This window comes from Anser anser (assembly GCF_964211835.1).
Source record: "Anser anser genome assembly, chromosome: 9".
NCBI classification, from domain to species: domain Eukaryota; kingdom Metazoa; phylum Chordata; class Aves; order Anseriformes; family Anatidae; genus Anser; species Anser anser.
Window position 1 is genome coordinate 27,222,142 of NC_139729.1, and position 22,161 is coordinate 27,244,302.

Genomic DNA, 22,161 nt, shown 5'->3' on the forward strand with positions numbered 1-22,161 from the left:
GGTTATTTTTTGTTAAATATAAGGTGAGGGAAAATGAAAACATGCAGAAGCAGAGGCAGCTTTAAAGTCTGAAATGAGACTAGTACGTGGAGGAAACAAGTTGTTTTGAGCCAGCAGTTTAGACAATTGGTAAGAAACAAAATAGAGGGGTATTAAAGATTGTCTACTGTGCTGGAGAAATGCAAGGTGAAATAAACAGTAACAGAGAATCATGAACACAGTTTGCAGAATGGAGAAAATAGATTCACCAGATGCAGGCATCAACTTAGTTCAGTAATAAACAATTCTCCACCTATAAATCATTTTAATTACATAATTAAACATTTGAGGAAATAATACTCAAACTTCCAGTAAACTGTAATTAAAACCAACCAAACCAACCAGTTACTGAACACTTGGCATGAGCAGCACATAAATGCGGGACAGCAGAACAGACAGAAAAGACACTGCTATTGTTGTTTGTTCTCAAGCAGCCCATTTGTTACAAATCTCGTTCTTCTCATTCTTCTGGCCCACCTGCTCTCACTTCCAAAGACGACTAGAAAGCCTTCTTTGCCACAGCACCCCTTGGCCATCCTACAAGGAGCCCGCTGACAGAAACTGAGAGAATGTAGAAGCAGTGCTGACAACGACTGCCTCTCTCTGGGTCCATACACACCAACGGTACCCCAAAGGTGTTAGAAAACCTACAGGAGATCAACAAGCAGATGGAAAACAATATACAAAATTTACTTAAACTGAGCTTTTCTGCCAGCAGCCCTTCGCTCACAGCCATGCGAGCTCCTTGCCCAAGGAGTGAGGGAGATGAGCACGCTGGCTGCAGCCCTGACAGCGTCAGGGGCACGTCAACAAAAGCCTTCCGAAAACTAAAACCAGAAAACATGCTTTCCAAAATGCTGCCTGAAAACCAGAAATATAAATCCTAGATTAAGCATCAGCTAATCAAGCAAGGAGCTGGTTTTGTCGCTGTGAGTTTACAGAGGCCTAACAAAGCCAGCGCCAAGGCCCCGCGCGCAGCTCCGCTGACAGGGCTCACCTGAGGGGCACCTCCCTGCTCCCTCCCGACGTGTGATGTGCTTCTAACGGCCAGCTGCACGTTACAGACACGCATGGAAGTACATAAACTAACCGCAGCGCTATTGGATACACGTTATTTCTGCATTCGGCACAGAAAACTCGACGTGCTATTTTTCCAACAGGCTTTTTACGCAGAGGCAGGGCTGTGGGAGCAGCTGCGGCCAAAGGAAGTGTAATGAAGTGTGCTGTCGGGGATCTGGGCAGGGAGAACAGCTGTGCGAACAGCTCCCACTGATCTACTGGAATTGTAAACTGTTCCACTCCATTAGTGATGGCAGGAGGGTATTCTCCCCCCCGCTTCATTCCTTCAGCCCGTGCCCAGGTCAGGAAGTGCCCGCGATACAGCTGGTGCAAAGGAACTGCGCATCCACAGCCTCATCCCCGCTAAGGGAAAACGGGTTGTATCATTCATTTCCTCATCTCTGCAAAGACTAGGAACTACCTCTCTTTCTTTGAGATTCCACCTCAGATTAGGAAATTCAGTTGAAGATCATCTGTTTTTTCAGTAAGTGGATTTCTCTCATTTATTCCTTTTCTTAGAGAATGCCTCAAAATGGGACATTTTTTAACCCTACGTTCACGTTGCTACCTCATGACTGAACAGAAAAATCTAGTATTTACTTCCAATAATTTTGGGGTAATACAATAATAAAGAAATGGGAGTTAGTGCACTGTCCTGGCTATTAAATAAAAGCAAAATAAGAAAAAAGCTACCCCCACCAAATTCCCATCCTTTCTCAGAAAACCAACAGCCATGAATCAGCTGAGAATATCCAGCTCGTCCTCTGTTCATACAAGAGTTTAAAAAGCTACTCAACCTCAAGGTGAGGCAAAAGGGAAACAGTTGTGATGAGACATGAGAAAGGGATTCCTTGGCTTTCTAACCCAGTCCCAGAACTTCCACTTCTTAGGTTACAGCAGAGAAAACAAAAACAAAAAACAAACAAACAAAAAAGTTCATTCAGATAGTCTAATCCTGCAGAAAAGACTATTTATTTATTTATTTATTTATTCTTTAAAAACCAGTATGGGAAAAGTCAAATTCTATATGAACAAGTAAGGTAACATTTTATTTATAAGTAATTTCTTCAAGCTTTGTAATTAATTTACACACACAGATGCAGTTTTTCTATCCTTGATACAGCTGGAATATATTTTAAGAAACAAGGGTCCAGATTCCTTTCAGGACTCTCCATAAATGCACCAAATTATTTGTTTCCACATCATGCGGGCATTAGTGACTCTGCATCTGCTATGACAGGAAGATCTGGCTGTATCACAAAGCAATGAAAAAAGTTCAAATTCATTTTCCAGATGGAATCACTATCCAGGTAATTATTTGCTGTAAATTTGACAGCACCTCTGATATTATGTTAAAAAGTTAAGGAATATAAATGAGAGATGTTGAGGATGATTTCTTCACTTCCCTGGTGCCTCTGGGAAGCTCAGATTAGTTACAGGTAAGTTCTACTCTTCTGTCTCTGACAACGCTGCTATTTTATTTCTTGGGATTGTAAAACATCTAAGATTGAGGCCCCAATCATGGTTTCAGCTTAAAGATAGTATAATATTTATGTATCCTCATAGCCACAAAGAGATATTAGACAGCTGAATGAAATTACCTAAACAGATGCTTGAAATCAACTTACACAATGGGACACTAACTGTCCTCATAAACTGAAAAAAAATAAAAATAAAAAGCCATAAAAGCTATGTGCCTACCGTCACCTGACTGGTAAACTAAACCATTACTTTATGCTCAAAATTAAGAAAAAATAGAAAGTTTTCTCTTTAACTCAGTGATAACCAAGCATGCAAGGTATAAATTCTGTGGGGTTTTAAATAAATAAATGATTTGCAGGTATTCCACCTATCCTCTTTACCACATTAGGTTTATGAAGCATATATAAAGATTTTTTTTTTAAATGCAATCTTTTTTAATTATTTTTTTTTTGAAATTAATATATATATATATATTTAATGAAAATAGTCTTTATTTTACTATAGGATCAGGGCTCCAAAAATTAAGTCATAACTTTGACTCCTGAGCTTTAGAAACTCCTGAAGAACAACAACAACAAAAGCAAAACCATTTAATACCATATTGTCAAAATGTTTTGAAAACACTCCATAAACAGTTTTTACATATCATTAGGACTTTTCAATACATGTTCTATAAATGCAAAGATTATTTCCTAATTCACATGCGAGTTGGACGCCTCTTACTTTAGTATTTTGTATTTTACAGACACAGTGTAGATGGAGGAGAGGTTTTTTGTTTGTTTGTTTTAAATATTCCCCTTTTTGAACAGGAAACAGCTTATTTGCTGGAGGCAGATGAAGAATACACAGCTGACGAGCTTATTGGCAGCTACTGCTCGTCTCCTGGAAGCAGTCACCTACAACCCTGTTGTGTCTTTCCCAAAGCCCATCTCTAACAACTAATTAAAAACTCCAGGATAGGAAAGAAAGCTGTGAAAGTTTCACGTAGCATTCCAAACAAAAAGTATTTTCATCATAGCAGCTGCAACTGTTACACAGAAGATTGCAAATGAAACAACACATTAATTATTATCATATTAACATATTGATAGCTATCACAAACTATTGGAAATTAGTCATGATTTAAAAGGGGTAATAATGATCAACAAAAATGTGATTTCAACATAACTCTCTCATGTTAGAAAAGTCTCGAAGATTTACTATGGAATTTTCTTCTAAGCCTTTCTTTTCTTTTAAAAGAAAATAACAAAGCCTCACAAAACCACAGCAAAAGCAAGAAATAATTACAAACCAGCACTGCATGGCCCTCCTGAATCTGCAAGAAGCCTGCAACAGCAGCTGTTACGTAATACATTCTCCTCAATTTTGAAACCTAAAGGCAAGAATTAAAATGTAAACTGCATTATTTCCATCAGAAGTATCACTAAGACTGTGCAGTAACAAGCCACCTCCCCCTACAAAACACTAACGTGCCCCACACAAGCTGCAGCAGCTCTTTTCCCAGCAGCTACCTCCCAACACCCAACAGCAACATCACTGTGGGGAAGTCGGGGGGAGGAGGGCAGGGAAACAGACCAGGAGATTTTAAAAGTGAAAGGGAATCATGAATATTAAGCTATCGATGTACTAAGTGAGGAAAAGTTGCCTGCCACCTTCAGATGCTCCTTCAGCAGACATTGATGTCCCTTCGCCTACAGCGACAACGCTAGCTGCCTGTGGCTCGCTGTGCTGGCAGACATTTGTTCTGCTGTTGGGTTTTTCATGTCTCTCCAACTTTATTTTTTCGTACACCTATTGTTTCCTGCTACTGATCAAACTACAGGGTCTTGGGGGGTGAAATTCTGCTTCGAACACATCGATACTGCACGCAGCACACCAAGGGCTCCATCCCTCCCTGGTACTTTCCCGTTACAAGTAACGTGGGATACGTTGACTAACCACAGGCAACCAAGGTATTGCCATTCCTCAGCTGAGATGATCTCAGCTCTGACCATCTGTGATACTTCACAGTTGCAACATGCTAGAAACTTGCGAACGCTGGTCACTAAGCTTTGGTGTTAGAAGATGCACCGATCCTGTGATCAGACCAGCTTGCTGTAAAATGCCTTCTGAAATAAGGGCAAGGCTTCACTGTATTATTGAGATAATTCAATCTTTTTAATTTAGCGCGCAATCTTTTTAATTAATAAATTAATTTATGTTTTTTAATTTATACTCCCTCATTCAGATCCTTCACCAGGAAGCCTTTCACCAGAACACCCCGGGTCCTGCTTTACCCCGCTGTCTGACCGGCAGCTCTCCAGGGCTCCCTTCCGACTCGGAGTGAGGAACAACCCATCCTAACCTCCCCCATCACTGTGCCTCCCTCAACTTGGACGTTAATCTTAGTTGCAATCCTATGTGCTTTTGTAGTCTCAGCTCAAAATCTGTCGATATACTCTGATTTTAGTAAAAACCTGCTGACTGGGGCTAGCAGGTAGGACAAGCAAAGGTGTAAGGCACAGTAGACTGGAATCATGAAGAAGAGGACCCCTGTATCCTCATCTGATAGTTAAAATTCTTAATGCCAGAGGCTTAAGGAAGGATAACCAGCTGATGTGAAATTAATAAAGGAGAATAAACAGATAATCTAAATTGAAGACCTGCTTGAAATTCCCCTACATTTCCTGTTTCTCAGACGTTTTCTGTGTTCTCCCGCTGCCCTGCCCAGCAGCTCCTGGCTGCCTACCCATTGCAAAGTAAAATACGAAGTAATGTTATGAACCAAAAATACTTAAATTTTCAGTGTATCGCCATTTTTGAAGGATGGACATTTTTCGAAACAATAACATCCTTTGACCTTTTAAAGACGAACTGGTAAAGGTTGGACTAGATGATCTTAGAGAATTTTTCCAACCTAAATGATTCTATGAAACAAATGGAACAGAAGATTCAGAGCAAGAATAGCATCAATAGCTTTTGGTTTGTTTGTTCTACCATCTACTTGTGAGCTGTAGAGCACAACACTCAGGGCAGACAGTAAGAAGCAGTAATGGGAAATAAAGGACTTGGGGAGGGGAAGAAATTTTAATATCTGATTACCAAAAAATATCAAGCTGTATACAGAACTACTGTTTGGTCATTTTCAATTCATTTTCAGAGGGGAAAAAAACCAAAACAAAACAAAACAAACCTACCCAAGCACCAAAAACAAGGAGTGATTTAACATTCCCTAATTAAAATCTTATGGAAAATGATATTGATTCCTTGGCAACAAGTCCATCCCTGACCATACAGCTCCGCTTTTGGGGGTCTCAAGCCCAGACAAGGTGAAGGGAGCTGAGCTACGAGTGATGCCGGGTGCAGACTGGCCTAGCCCATACAGACACTTTCAGAAGTCAAAGCCAAAGAGGGACATTACATTTGCCTGCATTAAACTGATTGCTCTAACTTGTGGGAGGGTCACGAACGTGGAATTTTATATTTTCATAAACTGCTTCTGTTTAGCCATTTACTCAAAAAATATTCAGTTTTCTCTTCTCTAGTTTAGTAAGAGAGCCAAAGGTCCCAGATATATTTTTGACAGCTCTCACCTGCAAGGAAACAGCTCTACCCAAAATGAAACTGAGATGTTTATTATATTCTTCTGCAATGTGCATTTTAAAATATACTGAAAAAGATTTATGTAGTGAAAGGATTTTTAGCCAAGCTTTTATATTTTCTTGGTTTGCAGTCCTCAGCCACCATAGTAGTAAAATCTTTACCTGTACACCATATTTTTGTTAGAGGATAGCATCTTTACTTAAACCATTAAAATACAGTGCATTAAAAGTTCAGAGAAGACGAACATTTTTAGCTACAAAAATTGCTTTTTTGTTAGTCAAAACATGAGATGCAAATTTACAAGTTACACACGTCAATGAGAACAGGTCAGTTGTATGTTGTTTTAAAATACAAAAAACAATGTTCTAGACCACATTTGCTGCGAGCCCACACTATTTACCACTGTCCCAGCGGCGGGCAGACTGCAGAGAAACTGCACGGTGTCGTAGCAAATTCAAGCGACCCCAGAAGAGATGACTGCTTGAAGAGAGCGAAGTCCAAAGGGATGGGAAGTACCGGCCGAGGCAGCTCATCATTTCAAGGCATGCTGGAGGTTCCCAAGAGCAGAACTCTGACAAAGCCCCGTGCAATTAAAGCTGATCTTCCAAAGCAAACCCCAAAAGGGCTGCAGATAGCACCTTCTGCCTTCGGTGAGGAAGAAACTCAGTACAGGAAGAGGTTTTGAAGCAAAGTTGGTGATGGGGCCCATCCAGAATCCCCAACTCCACACAAACCAGATGAAATAATTTGGTAGTTACATAAATGTCGGTTTAAAATTCTCACTGTGGACAGTTTTACAATTAACATCATGGCTACACTCACGTGATTCCTATCGCACCGCTGTACTACATCAGAGAAGAACATACTCATCAGCAGTTACAACTTTCATTACCACCACAATTTCCAATATATCCAACCAGAAAGTTCTAAGGCGGATTAAAACTGCTGTTCCATGCTAAAATTTACTTCCTAATAATAGTTCTGATTATTGAGGGAGCAGCATTTCCATTACCACATATTTGACAGGACTTCATAAAATACAATTCCTAATGAGAATCAGCAAGAAAGGCTATTTGTATTTCTTTTTGTCTTGAATATTTGTTTACAAAAGTGATCCTTTCACAAAAGCTGCCATTATAGAAGTATCAATATTAAAATAATTTAAAACAATGTTAAAGAATTCTGCAGCTTTCTGTAAGGATTAGTTTACATTTTAGTTATGCTACCATAATTCCCTTGCTTTAACACCTCGTCTGTCATCTGAACTAATACTTCATGAGTAAATTACTTTTTTTTTGCTTTTTAAAAATACTAATAACTATTTTCAATCTTACACGCTAACCGTAATCAGAACAATTATTTTTAACATTCCGTTTTAACATTAAGTTCCTAGAACCGCATTTTCTGTAACAAAAATGGTAATGCTGACCTTTATTTTATTAGCCTACAATTTGCTCACCAGTGTTTTCTTAAGCTATCCGCATGGCTTATGTACATTGACAGCATCCCACAGATGGTTATGATTACATTTAACAGGACAACGCACTCATTGAAAACTTTCACAGACGCTTACTTAATCGGATGTCACATTAAATCTGACATAGTAAGATAAAATAACTATATACTAATTATAACATATCAAAAGGGTCATTTTCAAATGATATTCACAACGTTTCTAATGTAATTATTGACAAGACCGGTGTACTAACACACACGTAGAAATGAGTTTTTATTTAAACGAGCGCGATTATTACACGGGTTTCTTCTGCCAGAAGATGTCCTTGAATATACATAGCTGTCAACATCTTGGAAATAGATGCCCCTAACTACAAAACTCTGGTAAATGTCAGAATTCGATTTGACTACTTCTTACTTCCTCTCTTAATGCTTAATGACTAATTCCTCAGAGATATCCTTAAAAGCCCTAAAATGTTGTCCTTGGGTAGAAACTTTCACTCAGCAATCAATCGGGAGCAAATTAGATGATTGTGTTGAAATGTACTGCACTGTTTAAGCTAACAAATGAATGAAGAAAGGTAGTATATCGGAACATATGCCACTACACTGAAGTTGCTAAAAGGGTCTGTTGGAAGAATATTTGGTTTCCAGTGAAGCTAATATGCTATAAGAAGGGACAGTGATGAAAGAATACCAAGTCATATGGAAATCCAAATATAGTGACAGACACAATTATTTTACTAATTGCTAATGAATACAGTCAAGTGGCTTCAAAAAGCAAAACTTTGCTTGGACTACTTCAGGTTTTGACCTCTGCATGAGCAAATGCATTTCAAACTGAAGCCCACCAAAATTGATTAACGGCGCCAGCCAAGGCCAGCGTGCAGTTGAAGCTTTTTTCCATCTATCACATGGCCCCAAGGATAGTTAAATGAACCTTAAAATGGCTACAAACAGCTCAATGACTACACAGACTCCTGCCAATTAGAAATAATTAGGCAGTCATTTTGGTGGTAAGTCTTTTTAAGTGCATACATAATGATGCAATGATGCTTATTAGCGATCTCATATGAGCTATGCTCAAACAGCCTGGAATAATTATGCAACTATCACAAAGCCTTGCACATCTCTGTACTTCACCTTAATGCATTTAAAAATCCACTTCATTACCTCCAGTAATTAATCCTCCATTAATTGCAGGAAAAGCCCAGTTTACCGTGCTTCGTTTCTAATTATCTTATAAATAGTTATGGTTCTAATTAATGTGTTCATTAAGCTGAATATCTTTCTCAAAGCCATGCTCAGAGCAAAGGTTCCGCTTTTGAGAGAAAAAGCCTAACTAGCCATAAGGTGAGGCCATTTTGGTTGTATTTGCTTTTATTTTAGTATATTCAACCTCCTAATTGGCATTTAAAATCTAATTTGGAAGAACTTCAAGAAGACTATATGCTAGAAAAATAGGAAAAGGATTTTTTTTTTTACCCGTTCTCCAATCAAGAAGCTTAGAGCTTTAACAGGAAAACTTTTAGCATACCTTTTTGATATAGACTGCTAACAGATTTTCAGTCCTATACCACAGATTAATTTAAATTCTATTACAATTTAGCTTACCCCTGCATGTGTCCTCAGAAGAGAAGCATAAACTATAGAAGACAATAGATATCTAACAATATATGCATAATTAAAAAACATACAGTAGCCCTTGCCTCCATTTTTGATATAAATCAGCAGTACAGAATTACAAAAAAAATAAAATCAGTGATTCAAGCCAAGCATAATGCATCGCTTTAAAGTCAATGAGATTTTTTCAGTCTGCCTTACTAGGAGTCGATATAACGCTATAAAAACCGCAACTGAAGAATATTTTTAAATAATATTTATGGATAAGGAAACTTGGTATTGGAAGCATGTGTTTCACAGTATTTTGAGGTACGCATATATGGATTTGCAGAAAATGTAAAGATTCAAAATAAAAAAATTATATAAAAATACATCCCAAATATTTTAGTATTAAGATACAGATATTAAAGTATTTTTTAACCTGTTCCTATACTTTAAAAATCATTCTTAAAAAATATGCATGACATTTAAATGCATCTCTCTCCAGTTATACTATGCAAAAACAAACTGAGGTTTTCCCATCTTTTCCTTTTGTGATGGCATATTTAACCTAAATAGAATATTTTGCCCAGGTAATTGCTTAAGCCCTACTTTGACAGTAAAAAGACAAAGGCTCTACAGATGCCTGAAGTTAACACTATGCTTTTTCTTTTTTTTATTTTTATTTTTTTTCTGCAACATTACACTTGACTTGAAAACCTGGAATCACTGAAGTCAAGTGCAGCTCTGTCACTGACTCCAACAGAGCCAAAGCTTCCCACCCACAGACCCATGTCCGGAGCAGATGAAGCGCCGCCAGCTCCATATACTTGGACTCTGCATCCCAGGGAGAGGCAGCACCTTGCCTTGGAAGCCAGGAGCTCTCTCTCCCTGCAGCTTTACAGTCATCTCTCACCTGATTGCAGCTGGAGTGCCCCAGGCCCGGCCCTTTTGTCCCCAGCCAACATCCTCCACGTGCAGGCATCTCTCCCCCTGCTCTCTTGCTCCTTGCTCTCTGTTCCACGAGCGAGCTTTCAGACAGATCTGCCCCTGAACTCCCTCACTGCACAGACATGGGAGAGGACAACGTACTAAAAGATGAAGGGACGGCCAAGAATATGTCACAGCAGCCCAGCTTAAATCGCCTGAACCTGGCATGAAACTCACCCCCAAACCACACTTTGGTCAGAATATCAACAAGGAACAGGCAGCTGCCTATTTGGATCTTGAAGTACAATTGATTTTTGTAGGATAGGATTTACCCTTACCCAGGCACCGAAAGCACTGCGTGCGGCAGCTGCTGTCCTACTCGCTGCGTGCAGAGCAGCAGGCAGCAGTGCTCTGCTCCTGAGCAGTCGCTTCAGCCCAAACCTTAAACAGAAGCAGGAACGGAAGGATTCCAGGACATGTACACGGATTTATTCAGAACAGTGATTAGCTCAGGGAACATAGGCAAGCACAAAAACAAACGTTGGAGCAATTCAGCAACGACCATCTCTGACACAGAGAGGGACTCTGAAGGGCACGCGGCACAGCCAGGAGCAAAGAACCGTAACGCACCTGAGCAAGGCACTGGTCCCCAGGTCCCAGCTCCCAGGCAGCCTCCAGCAAGACGTTACAGACGAACATCATCTTATCTCTTTGGCAATTAATTTCTCCCAGGGCTTGATATGTTTCTAGCAACATATTTAACTTCTGGTTTGCAAAAAGCATAGCATCAGTCAGCGCAGCATTCTTCAGAGCTGCTGACCCCAATCGGAGGTGGCTAGTTGTAGAACAAAATCTTGTTACAACTGCCTCGCATGGCACTGGAACAGTAACATAAGAGCAAGGGACAAAAAAAAAAAAAAAAAAAAATCGAGCAGGACCACCGCAACCAATCTATTAACACAAAGTAAATGTGGTAAGGAATCTGTGCAAGAAGCAGTAATCCATCATTAAAACCACCCCGAACAGGGCTGCTAAGTGAAGGTTGTATGTGCAATCTTACCACTGGCACAGGCAGCTGCAGCGAGGTTGACTTAGATACATTCAACAAAACTCAGGATGAATTTTTGGACTAGGAAGTGCTGACAACTTCTGCACTCTGCTGCTACAGAGTCAAAACCCTACCGAGAGTAACGTTCTGACGAGTCCCGTACAAAAGAGATAGCAAACCACTCTCCGTAGAAAAAGCTGCATTTCACTTGTATCTTTTTCAGGCAGGTACTGTGGCTCCCATACTGTATTAGAAAGACAGGAATCAAGCACACAGCAAAGTGCTTCCCCTAACTTCTACAAACTTTGCGTGTCACATTGGTAATCGCGTTCTAGAAACCAACGCTGGGCGCAGAACCAATTTACCACAGCAGACAGGGACGGTCTTGTATTACCAACGCATCTTTAAGACATCTGCTCCATGTTAATTTGCATAGCTGCCTCTGGAAACACAATCTCTGCGGCACAAAACTAATAGATTCTATTTCATGGCCAGAGCTTCGGAAATGGAGGAAGAGAGGATTAAAAAAGTAAAAATACGTAATAGTTTAGGATATAGACACATCAAAATAATAAAGGCAATTCTCCACTAAGGGGAATCAAATTATTCTCATCTTTCTTGAGTACCTTTTCCCACACAGAAAACTGAACCATAGCCTCCACCAACCTCTAATCAAAAAAAAAAAAAAAGCGCCACAAGTACACCCTTTCCCAATGGGAGGAATAAAAGGTTTGAGAAAAATAAGAAGCTACATTTAAAACACATCCTACGTACATAACACCTGGACTGCTTTAGAAAAAGTTTTCATGCAATTAGACTCAATAGTTAGCTCTAAATGAACAGCAGACATGCATTCATATCTTTTAAGGCTTTTTTTTTTTTATACCAATGAAAGGCATCAAAGCAACTGTCACTAGCAGCTAGCCGGCCTTATTGATAACTTAAGAGCCCCTGGCATTGCCTTATGAAGTTTAATTTCCCAAAGCGGTCAATTAGATCCTGGTAATGTACTCATTGGTGGGTCATTGCTCTAGGATATCTGGAATGCTACTGCTTCACCTCTGTGGTTTTTCCACTACATTCATGTAGACAAACTGTTAACATTTCTTTTTTTTTTAAGAAAAGCACTATTATTATATCTAAAAATATATATTTTTAGAGACTATTGGTGATATAATCTGCAATGCAGCAAGACCCTACATAAAAACTGCAGGTGTTGATCTACTGCTGGAGAAAAAGAAATATCATCTGCCATTACCATCCGCAGGAAAACTAAAGATCACATGAACAAACCCAACCTGATTCCACTAGTTCTTCTCTTCCCCAAGTCTTTGTCTGAAGTTTAACGCAAGAAATACTACCTCTGTGAATTAAACATGCATTCTAATGGAAAGAACTGAAGAGTCCAAACTTCCCAGCACTTAGAGAAGAGACAAACACGTAATGTTTGCACTCATCTCTTAAATGATTACTTGGGTCTGTACAGCTAGTTGCACTGGACATTGTAAATTTGTGTAGCAAAGAGAGAAGGAAAAAAAAATATTCCAGGCAGATCAAAACAGTAAAAGAATCGTAACTCCAGTAGTTACTAGCAGGCAATGAAACATTTCAAAAGAAATACTCAGATTAAATAGCATTCCTTGATTACTTATAGGACTTTTATCTGCTTCTCTGTGGAAAATTCTTGGATCCGTTTCCAAAGACGGTCATGTTGAAAAAGCCTTTCAATAGATTAAGACAGCTTTTCAACACCGTCTGACAATTTGTGCCCAATCTTTTTTTTTCCACAGTTGTCTTGCCCTTATTCCTTGCTTTTTACAGCAGATGCTCAGGAAGAGTCACGTTTGTACCCTCTGCCTTCCCTCGTAGTCATCCCACTGCTCTGAGTCACTGCTGCCAGTGTTACTCAAAACCATTACTTTCGAATTCCTTCCATCCCCTTCCTGCCGGCCAATAGCTCTCACTGTCTGATGTCTGTAGGACAGTCAGTTCAGAAAACCTTCGCTTTCTTCCCTACAACTCTCCTCTTCCCCAGCACCGCTATCACCATCTACATGAACACTTGAAGCCCTGAGCAAGACTCCTGCTCTTTGACTGAAACCAGCCTCGGCTTTAATCCACACCTGTGGCATATTGAAATTTCGTCTTGCTTCACAACACTCTTAATCGCAGAATCAAGATTCCAGGTTCATGCAACTGCAATTCATCTTATACATGTGATGCTTTTTGAACACTACTTGAGCCATTCCTTTCTCTCTCTTTTTTTTTTTTAATTAAACTCTCCTCTACTTCTTCCTGTTCCTCCATCAGCTCAGCCTGATCTGTGAGACCCCTCGCAATTTTGCTCTTTGTCCGTCATTCTCTCTTCTGCCACACATTGCCGCTGACACTAATGCCTGCCTCCAAACCTATATCCCTTTCATCTCCCGCTCTCCTAAGAGCCTTTATTATCCTTTCAGGCTGATGCAGTTAGTAGAAAACTCTTGCCAAAGCTGTTCATAATGGAAACTATCCCCTCAAACTCAAATTTATACACATTAGTAAAGATTATGTCTTGATCCAACCTCTGTTATCAGCTGTAAGCTCTGCTAGGCCAGGCTTTATTTGGAAGAACTTAGCACGTCCATACTACCACACTAAATAGTACAAATGGTAAGTACTAAAACTGAAGAATTCTGGCAAGCTGTGAGGGATGGATGTAAGATAATTCTCGTTTACATTGCTAGGATAATGGCAACTTCCATCAACAATCTGCTTTTTGCTACCTAAACCCAACTCTGTCCCAAAGCCATCCACACAGAATAGGTCGCCCTGCCACTAGGCAGCAATAAGATGCACTTACTTCAAAATTAAATCAATTAGACTGGAAGAAAGCTAAGGAAATAACACATCATGTAACACAACCACGTCCCCAGCAACACAAAACAGCCACTGATCAGACACTTCCTTCACTGACCGTCCAAAGGCATCACTTTTACAAACAAGACTGCCTTACGTGCTCTATTTCCTCTTCTTAGATTATCTATAGATGTACTACTGTTACCATAACACCCTAAGTTGAACCGTTAAAGATATTTCAAGACAGCAGGTTTCAGTTTAACATAACAGGGAAAGCCAAAAGCATTTGGCAGACAATAAAAAACAAACTTGCATATTTAAAGGCAATTACAGGGAAATACTCTATAATCACAGAATTGTATGAAATCAAGGAATAAAGGTTAACATCTTTTGGTTAATTCTATTTCAAGCTACGTGAATTAAAAGATTGAAGTCAGGAGTTGTGATGTAAAATACGTATTTTCCATACATAATTAACTTGCAGAACAATTGCAGTGAAAACTCAAAAAAATATTAACAGGACCCTAGTCACATACAAATTATGTGGAACCTGAGTTTCTCCATTCCAGAGAAGCATAATATTCTAATAAGAACTATCCTAATCTTCACCCAGCAATAATTTCAAGATGATATTATTATTCTCATTTCCTTGAATAATATCCATACTCCAGGGCCATTTTCCTTCTCATATTCAATATCATGCATGCTTGTATCAGGATTCCTTTCTTCATATCCTGTCACAGTATCAATCACTGCCTCCTGTCCACTCAATCCAGTTTTGATTTATCAGCCGCCGTCTTTCTGGACTCCATAACTCGACCCAAACCATTTTAGCAAGACATTGACAAATAGCACCCAGTATCACATCAACCTGTTCCACTTAGTAAACTAAGAAACAGTAACTGTGACATCTCTGCATAAAGTATTCCATTCTATTCCCCAGACTGATGTATATTAATGAGGAGATGGTATTTGAAATGCTTCTTCCACATCAGCATCTAATATGATCAAATTAGGAAATGGGATGATTTATTAAATTTCGTAGAGCTGAAATATTTCTTTATATCACTATATGTGTGGTTTCAGAAAGTGAGCTGTTGCTTTCAATTTTTCCACTGAGGATGTGCCTGCATTTCACAGACGAATTATTGTCTTTAAAAAGATTGCAAGAAGGCAAAATGTTATTAAGCAAATGCTCAGTAAAACAAACTAAATCGGTTTTAAAATTCCTAATTTAATGTAAATCTTGGTTGTTTTGCTGAAATTCAGTTTGTGATCTTATTAAGTCATATTTGCATTGTACTATCTTGCTGTAGGACAGCTTCAAATTTATAGCATTACTAGGAAGCCCCACTTTTTTGGCTCTGAAAAAAATGCATCTAAAACAGTTATAATACACACAAGTTTTCTCATCTTCTAAAATAAAGTACAAAAAAATCACTTTAGATTACCAAAAGCTCAAAATATGTTTACACGTCACTAGAGAAAGTCTAACTTTTCAAATTAAAGCTTGATATTTCAGTATTTCATCCAAATGAAATATTTATACTACTGAAGTATTTAAAAAATTGCATTACAGCCACAAACATGCTTAGAGCCTTGAAAAACAAACTCTCTTAATTTGATGGGGGGACTGCAGGGAGAAGAGGCATTATGAGATGCAGAGTTTGCACTATCTGCATGGCTTCCACCAAAACCAAACCCAGTGATTTAAAGATACCACATAAAGGATCTTCACTTCCACCATGAAACTAGTTTTCTACTGTCAGTCCCATTTGCTTCGGAAAACTCACAGTTGCTCAAGTCCTACAGGCAGTACTTTGAAAGTACAACAGTAACGTTACAAGCGGGAGTAGCGCAGAGAAGATCTTCACTTTACTGCTGAATACTTCAGTGGGTGACATGCTTTTTACTACACTAACAAAGGATGGCTGAGTGACTTCTCATCATTTTATTAGCCAGTTTACATACGTGTTTTCTTCAGTACTTACCTTTAAGAGTTACATATGAAAATAAGCTGCCCCACCCTACGCAAAAAAATTTAATGAATGACAGGTGCCAAGTTCATATAAAAATCCACAATGACTTCATCACAACACTGTGTACAGCTCCCAAGGCAAATACTGTCTCTTCACCTTTAACAGCTTTGGATGGATTTTTCTTGCCTGACTCCTTTATTAACTCATTTAAATTTTGGGTACCCACGATATCCAACAGCAAGGACTTCCACATCTCAATTACGGGGTATGTAAGAACCAACAGCCTTCCTTCACTTGATGCTTGCCCTGGGTCTTACATTGCAGGAGACAGGAAACACTCATTTCTTAATCATCTTTCCACATCATTCATTTTTTATACCCCTCCATCATATTCCCTCTGTCCCCCGCAATCTCTTTTACAGCCTGAGGAATCGTAAGGTACTCAGTCAGGCCCCTTCAGAGATCTATTCATACCTTTGGTCAAATGCACAAGGCAGATTTTGAGTTAGGAAGGAAAGGAAGCATTCAGCACCGCTGCAACGGCCTCCATGCTAACAAGCAGGGAGAACACAGGCCTCCAGCAGCAGCTTTCTGCACCTGATTTAACTCTCCTCCAGAAGCAAGATTAACCGTGGCTTCACAGTGTAACATCACAACAGAGAGCAGACTTGAAAAAAAATAACCATAAAGGACTTGGTGTGACCGTTTGTTTTTAGTTTCATGATTTTAACTTGCTCAAAGAGTCTTCTTTTATAATTTAGGATGTTATTTATGAATATCTTCCCTAAAGAACCATGTTTGCGAATTGTAATATAATGTGACCTGCAACTACGTTTCATAGCTGTAGTACTGAAAAGTCGGTATATTTTATATATAAAATATTTGTACACGGTATTCCCTAGCACAAAATTAAAAACCTGACTGCAATTTATCTCAAGTTTTTTAGCTGCATAATTTCCATACATTGCGGTGACAACCAACATCAGTAAACCTTCTGGCAAACACGACCATTAGTATATTAGACTATGTCTAACAAATAATGCAATTTGTACTTATTACAACAAAAGATCTTTAAAAACAGGTTATCATAGTTCCTAATAGTGAGTATCTGATGTACTGAAAAATATCTTCATTGTCACCTTGTTATTTTAATGTTCTGTTGTTTTAAAACTGATTTGTTATAAAAACAGTGGATGTTTACAGGAGTATTTCTACAGACAGCTCAGTAGCTTAGCTAGAGCCCACAGCTCAGATGGAAAGTATACACAACGAGAAATCAGCCCGTTTAAATAACCAAATTGCTACTACAAAAGCACTGTACTGCAGTAAGTGTCCAGGCAACTATTATAATGAACAGCTGTGAATAAATCATGACAGAATACAAATAGGAAAAAGTGAAACACTCACGTCCTTCAACAACAGTTTTTCCAATAACATTTAGAAGGAACAGCTCGACTGATCTGATATATGAAAATAACGTTTTACTCACTTCTCGGTATAGGCAGACAAAATTACCTACCTGATGATCAGTAAGGTAAACTTTGCATCAGTAAACAGATGCAAAGAAAACAAGCTTTGATCTGCCTGATACACTAAATAATGAACTTAAATTCCATAGGAAATGCTAACAGTATTTCTGATATCCAAGGATAAACTTTATTTAAACTTATTAATTGAAAAATACACACAAAAATTGAGCTTCTGTTAATCACAGAAGTATGAAACAGTTTTTATAATACAATTTGCAACATACTATGATTTAAATTATGCTTATTATTGAAAATACTATTTGTCAAAATTCAATTCATCAAGATTTTTACCACCACATAGATAAGTAAAATTTGTGTAACTATAAACACGTATCCATTTCAAGAGAAATACAGATGAGAAAATAACAGTTCAGTGTCACCTTCACTGAGCTAATATTATGCTTGGAAGTTACAGAAATAAGTAATAAAAGAGACAAAATCCACGCAAAGTCTTCAGATGATTACAGTTAAACCAAAATGAGGTGACTTTATTAATTTTATTTTTTTTTGCATTTGCTCAAATGCAAAGTATATAACTTACTGTCAAATCCAACTGTTCTACCAGCTTTAATTTAAGACATGGTACATCAAAAGAGATTTCAACACAGACTTCAAATTAGGAAGAGTTTCAAGTGGCACGTCAATTAGACCACTTGCAACCATTTTTTCTGGTATATTCAGAAATTTGGTAAGTATGTGGAGTTTTTAAATAAATGTTTTACGGTAGAAATAACAGCAATTCCTTCTCCTAGAAAAGGATCTTACCTTCTTGTTCTACTTTTTGATCTCGATCTTTGAGACCTGTAGGATTTGCCTCTGCCTCTGGATCGGCTACGACTGCGTTTTCTTCTAGAACCATATGAAGAACTACTGCTCGATCTGTGTCTGCGTCTAAAAAAAAAAAAAACAACATGCTATTAGTACACTAGTGCTTCTTAAAAAAAAAAAAGTATATGCAAAACCATTTCTTGTATTACAAAATGTCTTAAAAGCCTCAACAAATACCACCACTGCAGCTTCATAAGTAATTCACACATACCTGGGCAATGCCTGTCTTAAAGAGAGCTTACATTCAAAAATATATATCCCAAGACAGAAAAAGGGCAGAAGGAGAAACAGAAGTTAACTGATATGCCTAAAATCATACAACACTTGAAGGGCTAAGCCAGGAACACAACCCAGCTCTCAATGCATTTTAGTCCCATGACCAGCATGTTGGAACTCATTGACTCTTTGCCAAATCTAAGGTTAAAAAAACATTTAGACTTACATTCTCAGCAGAATTTACACAGAAATACATTGTATGGGATTGCTTTTCAATGTAAGGAACTATAATTCCACGGCTAAAAATGAAATTCAAAATGTCAGCTTCTGCACTGCTACTCTACACGATTATTTCCAGCCATTCTATCTGCACACACAAAAAGCAAACACACATAAAATGTATGTTAAATTATGTATACCTAAAAATATTATGTATATTTTTCTATATAAACAAGCTCTCAATTTTCATAAGATGCAATCTTTGACCTGCTCTGTTATAGACAGACCTCTCCCCCCCGCGTCTTAGAACTATTAGTAATCAAATAATCAGCGTTAATTTATTCAAACTGAATTTATTTCAATTCAAGTTTTCTCTCAAGTTCCATCAGGAGTCAGAATGCTATCTTCTCTCCCTGCCCTCAACCTTCCTGTTTCATTTATTCAAATAATTAGTAATTATATACGTAGGAGAAAGGTGAAAGAATACATGATAAATACCTAAATTAAACCAACTAATCCCCAAACCATGGGAGGGATTCCCTCCTAACCTTTTGTAAAATTTCCTCTCCACTCCCTCACAGCTGACTGGATAACAACCACAACCCTTACAAGAACCTACATATTTCTGGGCCTCGTGATGCTTAAGTAGCATTAAAGAATAATACCATATTCCTGCAATTCAGGGTCTAGTCAGCATGATATGTGCTTATCTACCATAAGGAAAAGGGTGTATTACATACAACAAGGGCAGAAGTCAAGTGGACTGGTAAGGATTTTGAGGTTAACTGTCTTGATTTGAAAAAGGAATGCTAAATGCTAGTGTTCCTGCTAAGTGAAGATGAAGAAAAGTCATCTCGGAGACTGCTGGTTTATATTCTTAAGGGTCAGAGATAAATCCAGCAGGACACCAGCGTGTTACAGTGACATCACTGCCAGGAGCAAATGTCCTAAACTAAGGGCAAAGCAGAGGTGCTAGCCAGATCCTAAAAGCAGACACTTTCGTCTTTTCTGGATTCAATTTAAGTCAACTGGTCTTCGTCCAGACTCTAATCTCCCTTCAAGCTCTGTTTTTATCTGCGAGATAGCCATGCCTGCACTGGACTAAAGAGATTCATAAAGCTGCATGTCATCAGCATATTGTTGGCATCGGAGCCCATGTCATCTCGCTGTGTCCCCTAAGGGCTCTATGTAGATGCTAAGCAGGAACAGAAGAAAGCAGGGATGGAAATGAACAAACAAGAAACCCCCCCAGAAGCAGCCAACTCACTGAAACACTTCTACCAGCTACAGGAAGGCTGGCCAGGAGCAGTGCCTAAGATATTTCCAGTGCAGCTAGACAAGATGAGCATCTTCCAGCTCCACCTATTCATGAATTGACCGCCACCTGCTCAGTTTGACTCCAGGATCACCTGAAGCCAGAGAGAGACAAACAGGCTATCTAAAAAGCTCAGGTACAAAAAGGGGCGTCTGTGATGATGGAAACATGGTGTCAAGAAAACTTTGGTAGATACAGACACACAGGCTGTGTTCTCAACACCTGGCTGACTACTCTGTTCTGGACCCTAAAAAAGTAGTAAGACTGATGGTGAAAACTAGCCTTTACAGCAAAAATATACATCCGCTGTAAAACCACCGTAACAAGACAAGAGAAAGTCTACTTTGTTGTCTGGGAAGCCCTCCTTGGCTTTGGCAACAGAAAACAATTAACACAGAATAGTCTGTAACTTGTGAATGGAATTACTTTCCAAACTGGCGTTAATGTATGAACCGTTGTCTTTCCAAAACGAGACTCCAAATTCATTAGGAGAATAAAGGAAGGATTTGGTTTGTTTATTTTCTTATTTTAAAAAACACAAATTTACCTTTGGATCTGCATATATATGGCATTTGTGGTTTTGTTTGTGTTTTTTTTTTCCTTTAGATTTTGTTGTTGGTTTTTTTTGTTTATGTTTTAATGTAAGTGGAAATAGTGCCATCTCTGCCGAGACGCTGAGCAAACTTTGCTATACAATTCTAACCTAGAATTGTCTACACATGGGATTCAAACACTTCTAGCTTTGTACCATAATATGAAAGAGCTCGATTTGTAAACAACTGCAACAGCCAGTAAATTACTACGAACGCACCTTTTGTCGTAAGAATGTGAGCGAGACTGGAGATCTCGAGACCGCGACCTTGACCTCGATTTCCTTCCAGATTTTTTACGGCTGTACGTTCTGCTGTCTGAGGAGCTACTCGAGGATGAACGCCTGCGGTGTTTCTTTTTCCTTCTGCTTCTGTTCTCTTCTTCTGCGTCCGAGGAGTGACGTCCCATTTTTAAACTAAGTAAAAAAACAAGAATTCTAAACTGTAAGAACATCTTGTGTCTGCATTACATTTTCATAAGTATATAAATACATATATATAAAAATGTGTGTGCTTGTAAAAATACGCATATGGTTATACCATTTTAAAAGCTGCCATGTGAATAGAAAATTTTGTTTCTATGTAAAAATTAAATCAAGATTTAAATAGAATGTCAACAAATTCACATTACCAACTAACTTGGAACTTATTTGCTGACAGCGTGAATTTACTCTGGTATTAAATATTTGTTTTAAACTTTCACAAAAGGTATTTTACAAACCTTTAGACAGATAAATACACTAATAAAATCTCTTTTTTTGTGTGTGTTCAAAACATATTTCACCTTGGCTTATGTTTACATTTTTCAATTAGATTCTTCTAAAGAAATTTAGGGAGTAATTTACAAAGTTATTTCTTACAGGATATTTCATATTAAACATGTTGAAGATGTTGTACTGCTGACTGCACACAATCTTAATTTACAGTTACAGATGAAGATCCATACTTGCCCAATCAATAAGATGCAACCTATTTCAGTCACTGACGTAACTCACTGCCTGTTTTTGGACTGTGCAATTAAAATAATGGATGGTTTTGTTCCGTTTGTCATAATTAAAGCAAGCATTGAGAAAACATTTTCTAGAAAGTTATCTTTAAATTAATTTATACTGGAATTAGGTTGATTTTGGGTTTCAGTTTAAAACCGCTCAATTTCAAATCGCTTTATTCCAAAACCCAGAGCTACAAATACCAGACTTCAGAAACGGGTCTTGATTGTCCAAGTAAACACATTGGCAAAGTTTACAGACTTTGATAACAAACAAAAAAAAAAAAGGGGGGGGTGCTGTCACTCATTTAATTGCTGACAGGACTATCATCCTCATTTGTAACTCATCAGAAATCGGTTGCATTGCTTCATGATTAAATAAATGCTGTATTGCTTGATTCTTCAGGCTGCAAAAAGCGAAAAATGCTTTAAAACTTCTCCTGTCCCAGCAATACCTGCCCT

General features: G+C 38.3%; 1 protein-coding gene across 6 annotated transcripts in view; it reads right to left on the reverse strand.

Moving 5' to 3' along the window:
• Positions 1–22,161, reverse strand: part of RSRC1 (arginine and serine rich coiled-coil 1) — a 145,184-nt gene that overhangs the window by 118,845 nt on the left and 4,178 nt on the right. For 4 of the 6 annotated variants that reach the window (XM_083848076.1, XM_083848072.1, XM_083848074.1 and 1 more), the window contains exons 2-3: positions 20,933–21,127; positions 18,309–18,434 (exon numbers count right to left, since the gene is read on the reverse strand). In XM_083848076.1, coding sequence (XP_083704202.1) covers positions 18,309–18,434; positions 20,933–21,120 — 314 coding nt within the window. In that variant the 5' untranslated portion in view covers positions 21,121–21,127. Of the gene's footprint in view, positions 1–1,036; positions 1,526–18,308; positions 18,435–20,932; positions 21,128–22,161 lie in introns of those variants that run through there. The other 2 variants (XM_083848075.1, XM_083848071.1) reach the window with 1 other exon arrangement.